The 23312-nt window shown below is 40.3% G+C and overlaps 1 protein-coding gene across 6 annotated transcripts in view; it reads right to left on the bottom strand.

Moving 5' to 3' along the window:
* The window catches only part of LOC140209874 (protein unc-13 homolog C-like), a 923018-nt gene that overhangs the window by 223035 nt on the left and 676671 nt on the right, over positions 1–23312 (bottom strand). For all 6 annotated transcript variants that reach the window (XM_072278476.1, XM_072278475.1, XM_072278477.1 and 3 more), the window contains one exon: positions 21956–22089. In XM_072278476.1, the coding sequence (XP_072134577.1) occupies positions 21956–22089 (134 nt within the window). The remainder of the gene's footprint in view (positions 1–21955; positions 22090–23312) is intronic.

The raw sequence follows: 23312 nt of genomic DNA on the forward strand, positions 1-23312 counted from the left end.
ACCAAAGATGAATGGACACAAAACTGAACAAATCACCTTCATGCATGTCCTCAGAATGCTTTGTATCTGGTCATTGTTTCCTTTGACTTATTTCTGGAAGGCTGATAACTTTCAGCGGAAAGGACAGCACAAAGCCTTGGGGAATAAACTGGCAGCTCTGAGACCAAAAGGCTATATCTACACTTGAGTTCAGTTGACAGTCAGTAAGAAGGGTGAAGGTAACAAGGGGAATGCTTCCTTTTGTTTTAAAAAGGACAAAGGTTTATGCTTCACTACTGTCAGCTATTGGAAGTTAAGTTGCCGCTTGACTGCAGAACCCTGTAAATGCCACTATGCCCACACTCCTTTGTAATATCTACTCTGTTGTCAAGGTTCTAACACTCTGAGCCTCCACCATGGGTCTAAAGGCATTGTACATGCTCCAAAGGATACTACATCAAAGCACTTTGCCTTATGATTGGGTTGACAAAATTCCATAGAGTTGGTCACCACTTGTACATTAGACAGGAGCTCTGAACTTTTTGTCAAGTAGGCTTCTCCATGATGCATGACATTTCAACTTCCCTGCTCATCCTTTGTCTCTGCCTGTGTGTGATCTCAGATGAATCTTCCACAGAAAATCTTGATCACCCCTTAAACTGCTGACCTTCCACCCCATGAAGTGGGAGAGAGGTTACTCAGTTCAGTGTCTCACTGTATATAGTTCCTGTCTGCAAGTTAAACCCTAACCTCTGGGCAATGTTGGTACCTGGGCGGATGGCTGTGAATACTAAAACATTCAATGATTTTTTTCACTTTTAACTATTGGCCTTCAAAGTTCGAAGAAAATATATTAACAAAGTACGTACATCTCACCATATACAACCCTGAGATACATTTTCTTGCAGGCATACTCAATAAATCCATGAGAGGATAGCAACCGTTATAGAATCAATGTGTCCAACCAGTGTGCAAAAGTCAATGAACTGTACAAATATAAAAAGAAAGAAATAATAATAATAATAAATATTGAGAACATGAGATAAAGCCCTTTGAAAGTCAGCCTTTAAGTTGTGGAAACATTTCAATGATGGAGCAAGTGAAGTTGTGTGAAGTTATCCCCTTTGGTTCAAGAGCATGGTTACTGAGAGGTAATAACTGTTCCTGAACCTGGCGATGTGAGTCTTGAGGCTCCTGAATCTGTTTTCTGATGGCAACAGTGAGAAGAGAGCATGTCCTGGATGGTAGGGGTCTCTGATGATGGATGCAGCTTTGCTGCAACAGACAGTGTTTCATGTAGATGTGCTCAATTGTAGGGAGGGCTCTACCGACTAGGTCGTATCCATAACTTTGTGTGGGATTTTCAAGGGCACTGGTGTTTCCATATCAGGTTATGATGCAGCCAATAAATATACTCTCCACTACATATCTATTGAAGTTGGTCAAGATTTTAGATGTCATACCAAATCTTCGCAAACTCCTAAGGAAGTAGAGGTGCTGCTTTGCTTTCTTCATAATTGCACTTACATGCTGGGCCCAGGACTGGTCATCTGAAATAATAACACTGAGAAATTTAAAGTTGCTGATCCTCTCTACCACTGATTTTCTGATGGTAACTGGCTCAAGGACCTCTGGTTTCCTCCTCCTGAAATCGATAATCAACTCCTTGGTCTTGCTGACAATGAGTAAGAGGTTGTTATAATGGCATTTCTCAGCCAGACAAAAGACACTCAGTTTTGACAAAACTAACCCTTAATGGCTAGTATTGCCTCAATATGATGGTTAAGCCATGAAGGATAGCCTACCCACCTTCTGTTAGGTCCAACTATCTTTAGTCAGGGTCACCATGACCTGAAAGAGCAAGGAAGTGGGTGTTTTTGGTGGTTACAGCTGAATATCTCACAGGAATTGCGAGTTGTAGGTGAGATGTAAATCAATACCCAGTGTGTTAGGATGTGGGAAAGCAGATAGAGAATGGATATCATGCAGATGGGTCCTGTAGGAGAGGTGTTGGAGGATACCCACTGGAAGATTCTCTTAATGACCTTAATCACTTGTGTGAACTCACTGAACTTCTCGCAGTACAGTGAACAAATCCATGAAGTATGACTTCTGGCACTGATGTTTGTAGCTATCTGCTCCCACTGGCTTCTGTGTATTGTCCTGGAGGGCCATCCATTCCCCTGCACCATTTGGACAAATTCCTGCTCTGCAGTTCCTATCAAAACTGTAAGTCTATAGTCCCACATGTTGCTCTAGTTTATTCTTCAAGTTTTCCAACTTAGTTTCATTGGTAGAATAAATAACCCTACTTCAGCTGCATTTTTACAAGAGTTCAATCAATTATTGACCTCCTGTTGATATGCCCAATTGATCAATCAGTGTAGCAATGAATGAAATGAGAAGGCAATGAAAAGTTGCAAACTATTTGCACTGCACTTAATAGCCATGGATTAATCATGCAGTGTAGTCCTTTCATTCATTTCCAGGAGCAATAAAATGTTGTCTAGAATGTCTCTTTAAGTCAACTGAAACATGGGTCCATCCATCCCTGACCATGAGTTAAACTCCCTTAATCACGCTGCATCTCAGTCATCTGCAATGCAATGAGCATTCATGTCTAAATGTTTACCTTTCCTCAATATTTTGCTAAAGAAATATTGCATTGTAAGATCATATTTTAAATGTGAGATGAATACTATTTAAGCTGATATCAATATGAGGACACAAACACGAGGAAATCTGCAGATGCTGGAAATTCAAGCAACACACACACAAAATGCTGGTGGAACGCAGCAGGCCAGACAGCATCCATAGGAAGAAGCACAGTCGACGTTTCAGGCCAAGACTCTTCGTCAGTCCTGATGAAGGGTCTCGGCCCGAAACGTTGACTGTGCTCTCTTCCTATGGATGTTATCTGACCTGCTGTGTATCAATATGAGGATATAGGCTTAGATTCAGCTTTGACCACAGTGTGCTGATCTTTACACTTCGAAGATACCAGACACTTAGAATCTGTCAGACATTATGCAGAATAGCCTGTAGTATTTCAGAAAACTTGTGGCCTCAATAAAGCACAGCAGAATAATAAACATACACAGAAAAATTGCTTGTGTTAATAACTTCTAACTTTCTCCATTTTAATTAAAGTAGCGTTAAACTCTTTAGGTGAGATTTGATAGAAGTGTACAAAATTATGAGCAGTATAGTTTGGATAAATACAAGCAGGCTTTTTCCACTGTTGGATGAGACCACAACTAAAGGTCATGGGTTAAGGGTTAAAGGTGAAATGTTTAAGGGAAACATGAAGGGAACTTCTTCACTCAGAGGGTGTTGAGACTATGGAACCAGTTGCCAATGCAAATGGTGTATGCGGGTTTGATTTCAACATTTAAGAGAAATTTCGACAGAAACATGGCTGGAAAGGGATGGAGGGCTATGATCTGGATGCAGGTCAATGGGACAAGGCAGATTAACAGTTCGGCATGGACTAGATGAGCTGAAGTGCCTGTTCCTGTGCTATATGGCTCTATCCTATGACTTTAAAATACAAATGTGTATAATCTCATTGAAATCTGTCTATAATTCTTTTTGGGGTCTTTAAAATCAAACTGAATGTTGGGTTGGAAAACAAGAGACTCAAAATCCGAAGTAAAAACAGAAAATTCCTCACTTGGAGTATTAAGAGCAGATTTGGGCCCCTTATATTAGAAAGGATGTGCTAGCATTGGAGAGGACCCAGAGGAAGTCCACAGGAATGATTCTGGCAATGAAGGGTTAATGCATGAGGATGAGTGTTATAATGGCTCTGGGCCTGTACTCACTGGAGTTTAGAAGAATCTGGGGGACCTCATTGAAACATAACCGTTACATGCTCAAGGAGATCTGTTTTTTTTTAGTGAGAATGATGTAATGGTCTTTTGGAGGTCACCTGATGTGATTTTCCGGCCGATGTGAGGTCACGTGATGACATGTGCCCCGTTGCTATATAAGGGTTGACCCAGATGATGCAGTGGGTTTTTGAGTTTGTAGATTTCCAGGTTGAATGTGCTGTATCTCCGTTTCTGTTGCGTGTTTGTTTTTGGTGACGTAGTTTCATTTTTAAAACAGTTGTGCATTCTGTTGCAAAATGCCTTATTATTTGGACTGGAAATTTTTGCTAGATGTGTTGATTTACTCAATTCCAATATTAGAAGGGAGAGTGAAGAATTTATCAAAGTGCAGAATCGAAGAATCGAGAGGAGTCAGCATCGTTTAGCAGTTTAATAAAGGATCGACCTTATTGAGTCTTTGTTGGAGTAGTAGCTACCTGCATCGAGATAACTCTTGCCAAAAAAGCAATGAGTTCATGCAAAAAGGTGTCTCTCTCTAAAGGAATTTAAGGTCAGTCGATTTAAACTGTTTATTTTCGGCATCGTGGACAGAACCAGCAGTAAAGTTGCGTCTGTGAAGAAATCCTTCTCCAGAGAAGTCTCTCCCAATTGAACGTGTAAATCTGTTGGACTTTCGAAGTTATCACTTTAAGAAATATATCTGACTGTATCGCTTTAAGAACTGTTTTCGCATTTAATGCTTTAAGAACCAGATCCGAGTGGCGAGTTGGTGAACGGCTGCATATCTGTTAACTTCTGGTTAAAGTTTTCGTTTGTTTTTTTTTCCCTTATCATTTATCAGTGTTTAATAAATGTTTGGTTATTTTTATATAACCTATCTCAATTGATATTCATTGTTGCCGGTTACATAACATAAACAGTGCGGGCTCGTCCGGGATATGTTCCAATTTTGAGTTTAATTGCTGGTAATTGCCATTTTGATTTGGATAAGGGGAATACCCTTTTTTTTTTGGTTTGATTGGTGTGTGTGTTGTATTCGGCAACAATGGATATTGACAGGTTTTTGAAGATGCCTGACTCAGGGTTTTTAGAGAATGCGAGAAAATCTGAGGTATTGGAGATTGCTAGGAAGTTGGATATTAAAGGAATTACGAGAAATTCTACCAAGGCTTTCATACAAAGAAAAATTGCTGAACATTATATTACTTTGAATTTGTTTGATGCTGAGGTGTTAGAGAAGTTTCCAATGAGTAATCTGGAAATGCAGTTGCATCTTGAACAGTTAAAGTTTGAAAGATTTAAAGTGGAAATGGCCTAAAGAGAGGCTAATAAAATAAGGGAATTTGAAGAAAGAGAAGCCCTTAAAAAAAGGGAATTTGAAGAAAGAGAAGCTGAAAACCAGAGGAAATTCAAGCTAGAAATGCAGAAATTGAAGTTTGAGAGTCAGTCTTCTGGCTCTACGAAACAGTTTATTGCTAGTCATGAGGTTATTTTGGCTCCCCCATTTAATGAAGCTGACATGGACACATATTTCCAACATTTCGAAACAGTTGCTCTGAGTTTAAAGTGGCCGAAGGACCAATGGCCAATGATGTTACAAAGTGTAATTAAAGGCAAGGCACAACAAGTTTATATGGTTTTAAATGCTGAGCAAGCACTGGATTATGATATTGTTAAGCAGAATATATTAAAGGCATACGAGATGGTTCCAGAAGCGTATAGAGAAAGATTTAGAAGTTTGAAGAAATCGGTGGAAAAAACTTATGTGGAATTTGCCTATGAGAAATCTGTGTGTTTTGAGAGATGGGTCTCTTCCAAAAATGTGAATGGGGAGTATAATAAATTAATAGAGCTGATTTTGCAGGAGGAATTTAAAAGAAGCATTCCTGTTGAAGTGAGAACATACTTAAATGAACGGGACACTGCTACTTCGCAGGAGATTGATAAGTTGGCTGACGAGTATGTTTTAATTCACAAGAATAAATTTTCTCCAGGTAAAATTTTTAAAAGGAAAACTAGCACAGAGAGAGTCAAGGTAACTTCGGTGGCCCCACTGCAACCAATTCCAGTATTCGGTGAGCCGTTCTCAAAAATCATTGTAGACTGTGTAGGTCCTTTGCCAAAATCTAAAAGTGGACATCAATATTTATTAACTATTATGTGCACAGCATCTAGGTTTCCAGAGGCAGTACCTCTTAGGAATATAACAGCCAAAACTGTGACAAAGGCTCTTATAAAATTCTTTACTTATTTTGGGTTGCCTAAGGAAATCAGATCAAGGTAGTAATTTTATGTCTGGGTTGTTTTAGCAGATAGTATATAAACTGGGAGCAAAGCAGATTATTTCCTCAGCTTATCATCCAGAATCCCAAGGAGCATTGAAGAGATTTCATTCTACACTAAAAACTATGGTTAGGACATATTGTGTGGAAAATGAAAAGGACTGGGATGAAGGTATATATTTACTATTTTTTGCAGTAAGGGAGCCAGTGCAGGCATCATTAAGTTTTAGGCCTTTTGAACTTGTGTTTGCACATAGAGTTCGAGGACCTTTGGCTTTGCTGAAGGAACAATGGATTAATAAGGAAGTACACAGTAATTTGCTAGATTATGTTTTGAAATTTAAAGACAGCTTGTACAAAGTTTGTAGCTTGGCCAAGGAAAATCAGCTCAAGAGAAGATGAAGACGTGGTAAGATAAGGAAGCTAGGATGAGGACATTTAAGCCTGGAGATAAGGTGTTGGTTCTCTTCCCAGTGCAAACGAACCCATTGCAAGCCAAATTCCATGGCCCTTATGAGATTAAGTCTAAGGTAAATGATGTGGATTATGTGGTAAAAACCCCAGATCAGAGAAAGACCACACAGCTATGTCATATAAATATGATAAAACCGTATTATGAGAGAGAAGTTGCTACTATGACTGTTGTGATGGATAATGAATCTGATTTTGATGAAAACTTACTGGAGGATTCATCCGAAACTCATTTTAAACCCAACATTATTTCAACCAGGTTACCAAATTCAAAAATTCGGGAAAATATTGATGAAAAATTAGTTCATTTACAGCCAGAGCAGAGAGAGCAGATGAAACAGTTAATTTTTAAGTATAGAGATGCATTTCCAGACGTCCATAGAAGAACCACCGTAGCTACACATGATGTAGATGTTGGAGATGCAAAACCCATAAAACAACATCCGTATCGAATGAACAGGGAAAAATGTGAACTTGCTGAACAAGAAATTAAGTATATGTTAGAGAATGATATTATTAGACATTCTAATTCGAATTGGAGTTCACCGTGTGTTATGGTGCCTAAGCCAGACAATAGTATTAGGTTTTGTACGGATTACAGAAAGGTGAATGCTGTGACAAAGACCGATGCATATCCAATCCCTAGGGTAGATGTATTGTGTAGATAAAGTTGGACAGGCCAAATTCCTTACAAAAATTGATTTGTTAAAAGGTTATTGGTGTGTTCCATTGATGGATAGAGGTAGAGAGATTACAGCATTTGTAACCCCATCTGGATTATATGAATATAATGTTCTTCCATTTGGGATGAAGAATGCACCAAGTACTTTTCAGAGGATGATTAATGGCGTGATTCAGGGATTAAAAGATACAGATGCCTATATTGATGATTTGGTTACAGAGAATAGTACGTGGAAAGCACATGTTACAGGGGTGGAGAAATTATTTGAGAGACTTTCAAAAGCTAACTTAACTAACCTAGCTAACAGTGAATTTGGTCATGCCACTGTGACCCCCGTTAAGGAAAAGGGTTAAGGAAATTAGACTCCAATTTAATAACACAGTTTAATGTTACAGGAGTACAACATTTTGATCACTCATATTAAGGGTAAAGATAATGTGATTGCTGATTGTTTGTCTAGATGTTAAATGTATAATGAAAATTTGTTTTTTTTGGAGTGATATTTTAACATTTGTAACACTCCTACTGTACATTAGTTTGTAAAGGGCTGAAAGATAAGATTGTATGTATTGTCTATTTTGTAAATTTTATACCTTCGTTTTTTTTTGTATAAATTGTTAAAATTTTGTTCTCCAAGACACCAAAACTTTTTTGGAGGGAGGTGTTACATGCTCAAGGAGATCTGTTTTTTTATAGTGAGAATGATGTAATGGTCTTTTGGAGGTCACCTGATGTGATTTTCCCGCCGATGTGAGGTCACGTGATGACATGTGCCCCGTGACTATATAAGGGTCGACCCAGGTGATGCAGTGGGTTTTTGAGTTTGTAGATTTCCAGGTAGAATGTGCTACATCTCCGTTTCTGTTGCGTGTTTGTTTTTGGTGACGTAGTTTCATTTTTAAAACAGTTGTGCGTTCTGTTGCAAAATGCCTTATTATTTGGACTGGAAATTTTTGCTAGATGTGTTGATTTACTCAATTCCAACATTAGAAGGGAGAGTGAAGAGTTTATCAAAGTGCAGAATCGAAGGATCGAGAGGAGTCAGCATCGTTTGGCAGTTTAATAAAGGATCGACCTTATTGAGTCTTCATTGGAATAGTAGCTACCTGCATCGAGATAACTCTTGCCAAAAGGGCAAAGAGTTCATGCGAAAAGGTGCTCTCTCTCTCTAAAGGAATTTAAGGTCAGTCGATTTAAACTGTTCATTTTCAGCATCGTGGACAGAACCAGCAGTAAAGTTGCGTCTGTGAAGAAATCCTTCTCCAGAGAATTCTCTCCCAATTGAACGTGTAAATCTGTTGGACTTTCGAAGTTATCACTTTAAGAACTATATCTGACTGTATTGCTTTAAGAACGTTTTTCGCATTTAACACTTTAAGAACCAGAGCCGAGTGGCGAGTTGGTGAATGGCTGCATATCTGTTAACTTCCAGTTAAAGTTTTCATTTGTTTTTTTTTCCATTTTCGTTTATCGGTGTTTAATAAATGTTTGGTTATTCTTATATAACCTGTCTCGATTGATATTCATTGTTGCTGGTTACGTAACAACAACAAATATTGAAAGGTCTAAACAGTGTGCATGTGGAAAGGAGGTTTCCTATATTGGGTGAGTCTAGGACCACAGGGCACAGCCTCAGAATAGAGGAACATCCATTTAGAACGGAGATGAGAATGAATTTTTGAGCCAGAGGGTGGTGAATCTGTGGAATTCATAACCACAGCTGGCAGTGAAGGCCAAGTCACTCAGTATATTTAAAACAGATAGGTTCTTGTTAGTCAGAGTGTCAAAGAATATGGGGAGAGGGAAGGAGAATGGGTTTGGGAGGGATAATAAATCAACCACGATCTAATGGCAGAGCAGACTCGATGGTATGAGTGGCCTAATTATATTCCTATGTCTTATGGAATACAAGAAGTTTGATTAGTAAGTTTGTGGATAACATGAAAATTTGAGTTGTTGTGAATGGCAGGGAGCATTGTCTGTAAGCCACAGCTGGACTAAATATCATAAAAGGTAGAACATTACAGTACAATAGAGGCTCTTAGGCCCATGGTGTTGCTCCGACCTTTTAACCTAATCTAAGATTAATATAACCCTTCCTTCCTGCATAGCCTTCTATTTTTATTTCATCCAAATTAAAAGGAGAAAGGCAGCCTCTTTGATCAATGATTGGGAAGATGTTGGAGTCGATTGTTAAGGATACGGTTATGAAATACTTGGTGACACAGGACAAGATAGGATAAAGTCAGCATGGTTTCCTTAAGGGAAAATCTTGCCTGACAAACCTGTTGGAATTCTTTGAGGAGGTTACATGTAGGATAGATAAAGGGGATAGAGTGGATGTTGAGTGGACTTGCAAGTTGAGTTGGTGGTAAGGAAGGCAAATGCAATGTTAGCATTCATTTTAAGAAGTCTGCAATACAAGAGCAGGGATGTGATGCTGAGGCTTTATAAGGTACTGGTGAAGCCCCACCTTGCATACTGTGAATAATTTTGGGCTCTTCATCTAAGAAATGATGTGCTGGCATTGGAGAAAGTTCAGAGGAGGTTCACAAGGATGATTCCAGCAATGAAAGGGTTATCAGACAAGGAACATCTGATAGTTCTGGGTCTGTACTCGCTGCAATTTAAAAGGATGAGGGGGGATCTCACTGAAATCCTTTGAATGTTGAACGTCTGGACAGAGTGGATGCTTGAAGGATGTTTTCCATGGTGGGGAAATCAAGGACAAGGCACAGCCTTTCAAAGTGAATCACTCGCTTCACACTTTTCCGGGTAAGCTCCATCTGCCACTTCTCAGCCCAGCTCTGCATCTTATGCCAAGTGAGCACATGAGAAATATTCAGCAGATCAGGCTGGGTTGCCCTGAATTTAGTTTAGATCTCTCAATAGATGGTCCCTTGTGCTCTGGGTATTTCCAGGTTTCTTTTCTTCACTTCATTCTCTTTCAAGCTGTTACATTTATATCCTCACCAGATAGGTGTGCTGAACAAAAACTGCCCTTCACCTCACATCACTTCTTACGTCATTATCCTCGGTCTCTACTCTATCACTGACATTCTCTCTGCACCTTCCATAGATAAATATTTATGATTTCCAACTATTTGCTGATTTAGTAAACATCTTTTTAAAACACCTCCACATGCTGTCATACTAGAAATAGAGTTTAATTTAAAATAATTAAACAGATTTCAAAAATTGTTGCAATAATTTCAGTGCTTACACTTCAAATGATTAAATATTTTAGCCAGTCACTCTTGAGTGGGGGAGCATGAGAACACTGGCAAACATATCATTCCACCTTTAGACTAGAAATTCACTTTAATTCAAGGAGCTTTGCAGGTCAGACGGATGAGCAGAGAGTGAGGATGAATGTGTGGAATTGTGCCAATGTTGCAATCAAGGAAATGTGGTTGAGGGAACGGCTACAAAGGCAGCTCAGTGATCTGGGGCACTGATGTTTCAGGCTTGAGGAGTGGGTGTTGTGATGCTGATGAGGGAAAATCCTTGAGGGATTAGCCAATGAGGCTATATTGGTAAAACTGAAGAACCGGGTGGGGGGGGGCAATTAGACTAAAGATCCTTCACTCGTCAATGGGAATTAGAAGAAACTATGACAAGTAGTTAGGACAATTGACTCAAGTTTCAATGGGTAGCACTTTGGGACCAGTGACCATAGTTCTATTAGTCTTAAATTAGTAATGGAAAAGGACAGATCTAGTCCACAAGTAAATTTTCTAAATTGAGGGAAATTTTGAGAGTACTTGCAAGAATTTGCAAAAGTTGACTGGAATAGGTTGTGTACATGCAAGGAGATGCCTGGCAAGTGGGAAGCCTTTAAGAATGAGGTAAGTGAGTTCAAGATCTGTACGTTCATGGTAGAGTGAAGGCCCACCTGCTCAACCTCTCTCCATAATTCAGTCCCTCAAGTTTGGTAACATTCTCATAAATTACCTCTGCACTCTTTCCTGCTTAATGTCATCTTTCCAGTAGCAGAGTGAGCAAAATTGAATACAATATTCCTAATGCGGCCTCACCAACATCTTGTACAACTGCAACATAACACTACAATTTCTACATTCAGTGCCCTGACTGGTGAAGACAATCTTCACTTATTTTTCCAAAATGCAACATCTCACACTTATCTGATTAAATTCTATTTACCATTGTCATAGTCCCAACTGAACAGTGGCAGGCATCCAAATTTCAGCATTCCAATTTCCCGGAGCAGCTTCTCTCCCTTTAAGACTCAAGACTGCCAATTATTGCTTGCCACATTTTATCATGGAAAGTCTGTACTTAAAGGCCTCGTGCTGTGCACTCAGTGCTCAATAGTAGGAATTCCATTTCTAGTGCCACTGTTTGTGGGCTGCTGAGTCTTCCATAGCTCTCTTGTTACAGCATGATTGAGCAATCATGAACCCAGCAGAGGATGGATGACTGTAAACTACATTGGCCTACCAGGGAGAAACTGCTTCAGGAGATCTTCACCACTCTCCAGAAATTCTGACTCTAAAAAGCAGGAATCTACTAAACTCTGAGTTTGGCCAGGGCAGCTATCAGTTCCAGGTATACTCAAGCTGGAAACTCTGTCAGTATTTGAGGGATTGCTGCACCTATTGGCTCTCATGATGATACCCTGAAATATACCAAGGATTCCTGGTACCATGCTCCTTGGCCTTTGAGTTGTAGCCATCCAAGTTCCCATTGGAATGCTTTAAGGTAGCCTTAATCATCTTGCTGGAAGTGCCCTTGCCTGGGCCACAAACTGTAGAAGAAGGATTAACCTATTTGTGCCAGTACAGACCATTGGAAGATATGGGTCTACGGCAAAGCTCCTCAACTTGCACCAGGGGAATTGGTTTGTTGATGATTATTCCATGGAATTTTGTTCCTTGGCCACACGGAGCAGTTGCTCTACTCCATAAGGGACTGTGTGGTGAGCTAAAGGATGCCCCTGCAGTCCAATGCCTAGTGGATGATCTAGAGAGTCTGGTGGCTGCTTTGTTCCCCTTCCCAAACTACCATTAACTTCAGAAACTGCCAAGCTCATGCTGCAGCATATTTCCAGGATTCATATTTACTCACAAGACATCATTAATCATGGGCTCCAGTTTGCCGCTAGGTTTTGGAAGGCCATTTGTGAGCTCATTGGAGCTTCTGCCAGTCTGTTGGTCTGCAGATGGATCCTGGACAATGGGCGAATGGAGAGAGTCAACCAGAACCTAGAGAACACTCAAATGTCTAGCCTTAGGGAACCTACCACTTGGTGTGACAACCTATCCGGATGAAGCTTGAGTAGAACACACTTCAGCATGTCCCCCTTCAAATGTGAATTTGTGTACTGTCTTCTCTTGTTCCTGGAACAAGAGTGGAGGTGGGGCTTCCATCAGTGGACCAACTGGTCCAGAGATGGGTAAAGGTGAAATAGGTGCTGTTGGCCAATTCACTGCAACAACAAAGCCAGGACAATTGTTGGAGAAGATGGAGACCAATTGCTTCCTGGTCAGTGAGCTTGGTTCTCAACTAATGATCTTCCTATGAGGGTTGATTCCAAAAAATTGTCCCCACATTACATTGGTCTGTTCAAAATCCTTTGCTGTGTCAACCCAGTTGCCCATCATCTCCAACTCCTGAGCACCATGTAGATTCACCCCACATACCACGTATTCTGCCTCAAGCTCATGAGTGCCAGCCCCCTGACTCCAGTTTCCAAACCTTCTCCGCTTCCCAGAATTGTTGAGGGACAACCTACCTATGGAGTCTGTCAACTTTAGGAGATCTGCATTGTTTGGGGTAAAAGGCAATACCTCTCAGATTGGGAGGGATATGGCCTAGAAGAAAGAAACTGGATTCTTTCATGGGACATCCTGAACCCTACTTTGATAGAGGACTTTCACCAGCACGATCCAACTGCCCTGGGCTGTCAGGAGCTGGCTGAATGAAGAAGGGGGGGTGTTCTGCCATGGTCCCAACCAAACAGCAACAGGCATCCAAGTTTTGGTGCTCCAAGTCCTTGGAGAGTGGTTAACTGCTGCTGTCCCTTTAAGACTTAGACTGCCAATTATTGCCTGCCACATTCCTTCATGGAAAGTCTGTACTTAAATGCCTCACGCTGACGACTCAGTCCTCAATTGTAGGTGTTCCATTTCAGGTACTACAGTTGGCGATTTGTCTTGTTTATTTTGAGTTTGAGTTGATTCTAGACCTTACTCTGCACTTGGGTTCACCACCATTCGTAGGTCTCTCAGTACAACCACTTCTTGGCCCATTTACCCATCTGATCCAGATCACTCTGTAGATCCTGATAACCATCATGGTCACTATCACCGTCTATGTTAGTGTCATCTGCAAACTTATTAACTATGAACACAGAATAGTACAGCACAGCCACATTGTTGTGCCGACCCTCAAACCCTGCCTCCCATATAACCCCCTCACCTTAAATTCCTCTTATCTAGTCTGTACTACCTGTCTAGTAGTTTCTTAAATTTCACTAGTGTATCTGCCTCCACCACTGACTCAGGCAGTATATTCCACGCACCAACCACTCTCTGAGTAAAAAACCTTCCTCTAATATCCCCCTTGAACTTCCCACCCCTTACCTTAAAGCCATATCCCCTTGTATTGAGCAGTGGTGCCCTGGAGAAGAGGTGCTGGCTATCCACTCCATCTATTCCTCGTAATAGCTTGTATACCTCTATCACGTCTCCTGTATAATCTCATCCAAATCATTGACACAAATGACAAATAGCAACTGACCCAGCACCAAGCCCAAGGAACCACCACTAGTTTTGGGCCTCCAGCCTTCACCTTAACAGAGTGACATGAATATGTGCTAAAGGGAATGTGGAAGTTCATACAATTACTACATTTAGAGTGATGGAGTACTACAACACAAACTGACCCTTCGGCCCTTCTAGTCCATGCTGAGCTATTAATCTGCCCAGTCCCATTGACCTGCTTCGGATCATAGCCCTCCATCTCCCTCCCATCCATATCCCCATCCAAAATGTCCTTTAAATTTTGAAATCGAACCTACATCTACCACTTCTGCTGGCAGCTTGTACCAAACTCTCACCACCTTCTGAAGTTCCCTGTCATTTTCTCCTTAAACATTTCACCTTTCATTAACCCATAACCTCTGGTTCTAGAGACTCAGCCAACCAACCTCAGTGGAAAAAGCTTGCTTGCATTTACCCTATCTGTGCCCCTTATAGTTTTGTATATCTCTATCAAATCTCCCCTCGTTCTCCTACACATAGGAATAAAGTCCAAACATATTCATATTTCCCTTTAACTCAGTTCCTCAAGTCCTGGCAACATCCTGTAATCTCATTAATTTTATTTATCTTTTCTGTAGGTAAGTGTCCAGACGGAACTGGACACAGTACTCCAAAATTAGGCGTCACCAACATCTTATACAACTTCATTGTAACATCCCAACTTGTGTACTCAATACTTCAAGGATTTATGTATCTGTATTCTCAGATCCCTCTGTTCTACTGAACTACTCAGTGTCCTACTGTTCACTTTGAGTCCTACACCAGCTTGTCCTCTCAAAAGTGCAACACCTCACACTTGTCTGCATTAAATTTCATCTGCCATTTTTCAGACCATCTTTGTCCAGATCCCACTGCAAACACTGATAGACCTCCTTGCTGTCCACTACATGCCAATCTTGGTGTCACCGATAAATTTTCTGATCTAGTTTACCATATTATCATCCAGATCATTAATACAGATGGTAAACAACAATCAATTTGTACAATGCACCACTAGTCACAACTAAGTGTTCCTGAACTTTCTGTGTGTAGGTGGAATTTGTCCTTAGGTGAGGTTTCTCCTGGTTGCTCTGAGAGCTGTTCTATCACCTGACTTGAAGGTAGGGTCCCAGGCCTTTAGTAGGGAGCTCACCACTGCATTCAGCCAGGGCTTCTGATTGGGCTATGAGATGACTGCTCTTGAGATACCAACATCTACACACTTACTGATGTAGCTGGTGACAGATGAAGCATATTTCTCAAGGTCTACGTTTTCTCAGTTTGTGGTGTGAGCATTCTCCATGAACATCTGCCAATTAGTCCCTTCAAAACAGTCCTGAAGCATAGAGGTTGCTTCATTAGTCCATACACAGTGATAGTCCTCCTGACTGCTTTCTCCATTTTCAGCAGCAGTCAGTATTCTGGGATTAACATTATAGAGATGTGGTCAGAGAGGCCAAGAAGAGGGTGTGGGATAGCTTCGTAAGTGCTGTGTCTGTTGGTATAAACATGGTCCAGTCTGTTTGTTCACCCAATGTCCATGGTGATGTGTTAGTGGAATCTGGGTAAAAAGTCCTGCAGGTTAACATGATGGAAGTCTCCTGCAGTTATGAAGAGTTCATCCAGATGCTTGTTTTGTAGTGAGCTGATGATATTTTAAAGATCTCCCAGTATGTCCTTGATATTTGCACTCAGGGGGTATGTAAACATGGATGATGAACACAACAATAAACCCCCTGAACAGGCAATATAGCCGGCGTTTAATTGTAAGATGTTCAATTGCCTCAGAACAGTGACTGCTAACCACAGATAAGTTTGTACACCAATCCTTGTTAATGTCCACAAGGATTTCACTTCCTCTGGATTTCCCTGAAAGGCAATTTCTGTCTGCGTAGAACAGAGTCATTCCATCAAGATGAATTTCGGAGTTGGGCAAGTTTTTGTTTATCCATATTTTGGTGAAAACCAGAATGCAGCAGTTTCTCACCTCTTTCTGTGCATTCATTCTCAGTCTTAGAGAGTCCATTTTATTCTCTAGTGAGCTGATGTTGGCCAGGAAAATAATGATACCACTGGTGTGGTAGGGTTAGCTCTCAGCCAGGCTAGAGCCTTTGTTCTCTTGCCGCATTTCTGCTTCGTCTCACACCACCTGTGTCTGCTGTGAGTGTGTGTCTTCAGGATCCTGTACCTCCTCCTTGATAGTAGCAATGAAAAGAGGGCATGAACAGGGTGAAGGAGGCCCTTAATAATGGATGCAGACTTTTTGAGAGACGCATTTGAAGATGTCCTCGATGCTGAGGAAGCTAGTGCCCATGATGGAGCGGCCTGAATTTGCAATCTTCTACAGCTTTTTCCAATCCTGTATAGTGGCCCTTCCATACCAGATGGTGACGCAACTAGTGAGAATACTCTCCACAGTACATCTATAGTATTTTGCTAGAGTCTTTGGTGACATCTGGTCTCCTTAAACTCCTAATGAAATATAGCCAGTGTTGTGCCTTCTTTGTAATTGTATCAAAATATTGGGCCCAGGAAAGAACTACAGAGATGTTGACACCCAGGACATTGAAACTGCTCACTGCTGATCCCTCAATGAGGACTGGTGAGCATTCCCTTGACTTCCCCTTCCTGAAGTCCACCATCAATTCCTTGATCTCACTGACATTGAGTGCAAGTTTTTTATAGAAACATAGAACATAGAAAATAGGTGCAGGAGTCGGCCATTCAGCCCTTCGAGCCTGCACCACCATTCAGTATGATCATGGCTGAACATCCAACTCAGAACCCTGTACCAGCCTTCCCTCCATACCCCCTGATCCCTTTAGCCACAAGGGCCATATTGTGACACTACTCAACCAGCTGATCTATCTCACTCCTCCTGTATGCCTCCTTGTCATCAACTGAAATTCTGCCAACAATAGTTCTGTTATTGGCAAATTTTTAGACTGCATTTGCACTGTGCCTAGCCACACTGTCATGGATACAGAGAGAGAAGAACAGTGGTCTTCCTTGATTTCTGACAGTGATGATTGTCAGCCAGGAGATGTTATTTCTGATCTGCACTGATTGTGGACTTCCAATGAGGAAGTCAAGGACCCAGTTGCAAAAAGAAGTAGAAAGGCCCAGGTTTTGGAGCTCGTTGATTAGTACTGAAAATAAGATGGTGTTGAATGCTGAGCTATAATCAATAAGCAGCAGCCTGATATAAGTATTGCTATTGTCCGGGCGATACAAGGCTGAGTGAAGAGCCAGTAAGTTTGCATCCACTGCAGACCTATTGTGATTGGCAAATTGTTGCGGGCAGGTCTAGCTCCTTGCTTAGGTAGTAGTTGATTCTGACCATGAACGAATGTGGTCATGGATAGGGAAGGGGCACATTTGAACTACTTGAATATTCTAAGTCATGAGAGATTGTGATGAGGGAGAAGTGGGATGTAAGGAGGTATATTGCATACGTTCATACACTCATTTCCCATAAACCCTAATGCACCACAAGCCATAGGCACTGTGGTGCACAAACCCATTAACTGTCAGTAACCTTTCCTTGAAATGACTGAACCCAATGACACATAGAATTCCTGCCAGTGCTGTGGCACTCTTCGATTCTCAGCAACATTCTCCTACAAGAGAGAGGCAAGAGTTGCTGCCTGTGTGTATGACTGTAATGGGTTGGAGGTTTGTGGCAGGTGTGGCATGAAGAAAATGTATCAGTATAGCTGCGCATTAAGTGGTAGGTGGGATTTGTTGCTATTTTCTCTTCCTAGTGACCTATTAAGTCCTTGAGATCAGTTCCTTGGGCATCACTTGAACTTTGATTGAGCAAATATTCCCATAGTGCTTCATTTCAGGTCATGTCAGGGCCTTGCCTTGCTACTGGTACCACGTAGCCCAGTACTACTTGTCTCGGGTCGGGTTGTTGGCGACTCAACCGGCACACCCCCGGTGCACTTCAGTTAACCAGGGAGGAGGGTGTGTAGGCACCCAGCAGGACTAACACCAAAACCTGTCAAAGGGCGGATGAACTCTTAGTGAGTCAACAGCCACCTACTGTCTGTGTGAGTAGTGGCGCGCCACACAGTCTTTCGTTTTGCGCCTTATAAGGCACAGAATATTGCCCAACGCCGGCCCTCTAGGCCTGAGTCGGCGTATTAGTAGTAGTAGTCATAATAGTAGCTTTATTTTGGATACTGGCAACTTGCTAGGTCTCCTGGTCTACTGGACCTTCTTCAGCAGACTGGTATCTTCAACAGGATCACAAAGCAACCTTCAGTGGTGCTGACCACTCCTCTGCTTATAGCCCCATTGCTGCAGTCAGTATTGTTAGAGCAGCACAATGATCCCAACTGTGCTTGGGTTCAGTGATATCCCTTTAAAAGAGAGACACCAATTGTTTAGCGACAATAAAATAAAGTGAAGCATGATACCAGTCAGCTTCTGCATGTGCGATGGATCTTACAAAATTATTCAGATAAAATGTAAGCTCATTGGTAAAACAATGAATTTGGCATCTCAAAATTTTGGCGTCCTCTCAAGAAGTTCCAGTTTGCAAATCACATATTAAATTCATGGGGATGGAATGACATGGGCCTCATGTGATGCCAACATCCAGGTTTGAAAATTAATCTGTAAACCCATTGGAAAGATCTTTGAAGAAAGTGATGAATATAACAGAGTATCTTTGTATGTTACAAATGCACACTGTTGCATAGCTATAAACTACATTCTTTGACTTGAATTGTTTTTCCAAAGTCTTCAAATTTCAGTATTTGAGATTTTTTTCTCATTTAAACTTTCACCAATTTACAGCCAAATTATGACTAAATCTGCCCACAATTTTGAGTACTGTCATCTTCTCTCCTACTCCCTTTCACTTTGCTGGTGACTTAAACACTCTTTACTCTGCTTCGTTCAAAGCCTACTCTGGGAGACCTGGAGATACCACAGCAAACTAAACTCAAACATCTCAATGGAAGCTTTGACTGGATATAATCTCTATGAATCAAATGATCTAAATGAAATATGATGCAGTTATATTTTAAGTAAATTTTAAGATTACAATATAAATTAACTTCTCTATTTGCTTATAGATAATTTAAATTTTCAAGGTTTTCTGTTCTTAATGGAATGAAAATTAAATCTGTTTCTGGACATTGAGTTGATATAAGGAAAACATTTACTTAACTTCTTCAGAAATGCCACCAATTTTATTAGTATATAAATGAATCTTTGGGAGCTTCATTTCCTATGTTTGATGAGATAACATCGTGTTATTCATGTGCTTTCTGAAATCATCATCATTTTCTACAGTTCCAGTATCTTAACTTTCTTTCTTAATAAAAGAGGATCATAAGGAGAAAATTGGTTGCTCGTGGTGACATTATACTTCACTCTTCTATCTGTATTGGTTATATCCATATTGTCATTGTTGATGGATCCTACACACACACACACACACACACACATTCCCCCCCCACCAGAAAAATGACTCTCAAAGTGATCCATAAATTTTCAGATTCAGCATCTGGTTGCTCCAAACATGCTAATTCTGCATATGTGCTTTGGTGAGGGAAATGCCACAGATGGTTGCTAAATCTCTAATCACATTGTTTGAAACTCAAATCACTATTTGACTTTTTCAGTGGACAAAATCTGTATGTTGGAAATGTGAGCCTTCATCAAACATGTTTGTTTGTTGGAATCTAAGCTGCAGCTGTACTTTGCCAGCAGAATGTTTCAGAAACCCAGAACTTCATTTCAAGATGGTTTAAAATAAAGCCAAGGTCTAAAACAAGAGTTTGGACCAAGAATGGTTTAGCAGTAAATAAATAACTTTTTCATTAAAGCAATACTAGCTCAGATCTGATGTTGACAGTAAGCTGAACTTCAGGATGCCCAATGACATATGAATATTTCCACACTGGTCATACACAAAAGTGTGAACTTTTTTGTTGTTGAGTGGCTCGCCGAACTGGCTTGTTAGCTTGCAGCCATTTTGTTACCCAGCTAGGCAACATCAGTGCAACTTCGAATGAAATGTTGGTGATCTACATTGTTCATCTGTGATTATTGGATTTTAACAAACCAATCGCAGTTTACATAATTGGGAACCAATAGAAATAGCACACATACGCACAGGTTTTCACACAGACTAATCACAGGACACATCAAAGACGAACAATGTATACCACCAACATTTTATTTGAAGTTGCACTGTTGATATTGCCTAGATGGGTAACGAAATATCTGCAAGCTCACAAGCCAATTCGGTGAGCCGCTCAACAACATCCTCCACCCAAGCCACAAATCTTTTCCAACATCTTGAAGTGTGAACTTGGTTTAGAGTGGCTGAAATTTGCAAAAGGAATTCAATCTCATTTCTGAACTAGTTCTAATAAGTTTGAATTAAACAATTAAATATAGCTAGTTTATGGCTATGGAACAAGCAGCCTGAAAGAAAATCCATTTTATCAGAGGATCAAACTCTCAAATGAGTCTAAAGATTGATAACAATTACAACTAATGGTTTCAAATGAACTGATAGTTCCAGCAGGCTCAGCCACTTTGGACAATCTAAAAAATTCACCAACTTGCTTGAAATGCATTACTTAGCTTTACACTGGAGATGTGGTGCATTCATCAAATAATAAACATACTATAAATTTAACCATGGGAAGGCAGCATGTTTAACACTTTCAACCAAAATTTCACTCTGCTAGAAGTAATTAATTTGATTAAAATCAGTAAGTTAGTCTACCACTAACTTAGCAGAAACAGAGAATGTAAACATATCAAGCATGATGCTCTAATAATATATTGTGTAAGATTAAGGTACGATTAAATAACAAGGGTTTCATATCTATTTGCCTTCATTTGTCTGCACCACTAGTTTTCACCTGGGCTGCACTTGCAGGAATATGCAGATAGCAAAAGCACAGCATACTTTGTTTGAAAACCTGATCTTTTATTTTTTTTTAAAGACTGAAATACAGGGATGTAGAAATACTCAGGATATGCTTCAGAGTATTTCAGATGGCCATAACAACAACAACTCAAAGGCAGTGCTTTCTGTGGGCCTGCTTTTATCAACTTCGGCAGCACTCAAGGCTTTGGATGACAGTAAAGAGCCAACTCAAAAGTGTAGGAATGGATAAACAATGTTCATACCAATGCTGGGCCCTGGGAAAGAAATGAACAGCCTGGATGGGACTTGGGCCAGACTGGTCATCAGGGATGCAACGCTGTCAGGGACTGAGGTCAATTGGAAAATTGATAGTGAAATAATTAGTGGGGTGTCAGAGCCTATGACCTAGGTGTGGTTCTGTGTGGAGTGTATTGTGTGGGCTGACGGCGGGAAGGACACTGAAAGAAATGTTGATGTGAGATCCTAGTCTATTTTTGCACTAAGCACTTGGTCGTTCTAGAGAAAAACCAAAGAAAGTCACTTCAGGCACAAGTTAGTCTAATTTGCCCTAAATGGTCTGAAGAGAGGCAAATGAAGTAATTTGTTGCACATCTGAATGAAAAACTGAAATGCAAGATCCACACCTTTTAGCACCCAGCTGGACTTCCTGTGTGATGCAAAACAATCTAAAAATAGTCACATTTAATTCCAAGGTAAGGACATTTTCAATAGTGTGTTGATAAAAAAAAAACACATATGCAATTAATCTCTAGGCTAGTTCACATATAACTTCATACTTGGAATGTTATTATAATATTATAACTTAATACTTCACATCACTATGTCCAAACTCCAGGTAAATATTAAGCAAGAAATAATAAAACTGTCATTGTAAAATGATTGTAGCTTTTTGTTTTGAAGTTAATCTCAATAATATTTTGACTGACAGCAAGATCTGAGGTTTAATTATCTTTTAAAATGATCTTTCTACTTAACACAGATTTGACATTTAAAATAAAACTGAATGGTGTAACTTTACTTACTGGTTCAGGATAGGAGTATAGGCTGTCTTGTCCTCTTCTACACAAGACACCATCAAAGTAATGAGCTTAGGCCAGAATTCCAAGTTTTTGATGCTGGGTCCCTGTTCCTCACGAGGAATGTCTTGTTTTTTACTCTGTCAAGACAAAGTGATTTTAGTAACAATATTAAAATGATGTTCATTCTATCCAACAACTCAAAGGCCAAGTGTAGAATTACAAAGATAATCAATGGGTTAAAGAATGAAATACAGATTAAAATATTCAATTGAACGTGATTCCACATAGGTGATCAAGTCAGATGACCATGTCAAATTATACAAAATTAAAGGCATCAATCAAAACTTACAGGGAATTTCCAAAATACATGGCAATAGATTCTCAATGCCATCAGTGCTACCTTAGCTATAAGAGAAAGCTCAAACAGGAGGAGGAAAAGGATTCCAGCTGCACCAGCTGTTAAACTCACTGGCTAATTGGATAAGTTACCACCACTTTTGATGAAGGGTCTTTGACTTGAAATATAAACTCTATTTCTCTTTTCACAAACAGAATAAAATATTCATTGATTAATGCAGTATGGTGATTGGCTCTTTGGTGCAACTCTTCTATGCTGATCAAGGTGGCTTCCTGAGCTTGTCCCAATTGTCTATATTTAGCCTCTCCTATCTCTGCACCCACCTAAATATCTTTTAAACATAATTGTACCTGGCTCTTCCACTTCTTTTGGAAGCTTATTCCATATACCCATCACTATCTGTGTGTGACACCTGCTCCTCAGGTCTCTTAGACTTTCCCATTTCAATTTAAATTTGTACCCTCTAGTTTTAGACTCCTTTACCTGGGAAAAAATACTGTGACAGTTATCTTGTCTATGCCCTCGTGATTTTATAAATCTCAGTGAGGTCACTCCTCAGCTTCCTTCATTCCAGAGAAAACAATCCCAAACCTATCCAGTCTCTTCTTATAATTCAAGCCCTCCAGTTCAGTAACATCCTTATGAGTCCTGTCTGAACAGTCTCTAGTTTAATCACAACTTTCCTATAGTATGACCACCAGAAATGCACACAAATATTCCAAGTGTGGTTTCACCAATGCCTTGTACAACTGTAGATGCTACCTGATCTGAGTATTCTCAGTATTCCATGTTTTTGTTTCAGATAGAAACATAGAAACATAGAAAATAGGTGCAGGAGTAGGCCATTCGGCCCTTCGAGCCTGCACCGCCATTTATTATGATCATGGCTGATCATCCAACTCAGAACACCGCCCCAGCCTTCCCTCCATACCCCCTGACCCCCGTAGCCACAAGGGCCATATCTAACTCCCTCTTTTTCAGCATCTTCCTTTTTTGGATTTT

Source organism: Mobula birostris, chromosome 14 (assembly GCF_030028105.1).
Source record: "Mobula birostris isolate sMobBir1 chromosome 14, sMobBir1.hap1, whole genome shotgun sequence".
In the NCBI taxonomy this organism is placed as follows: Eukaryota; Metazoa; Chordata; class Chondrichthyes; order Myliobatiformes; family Myliobatidae; genus Mobula; species Mobula birostris.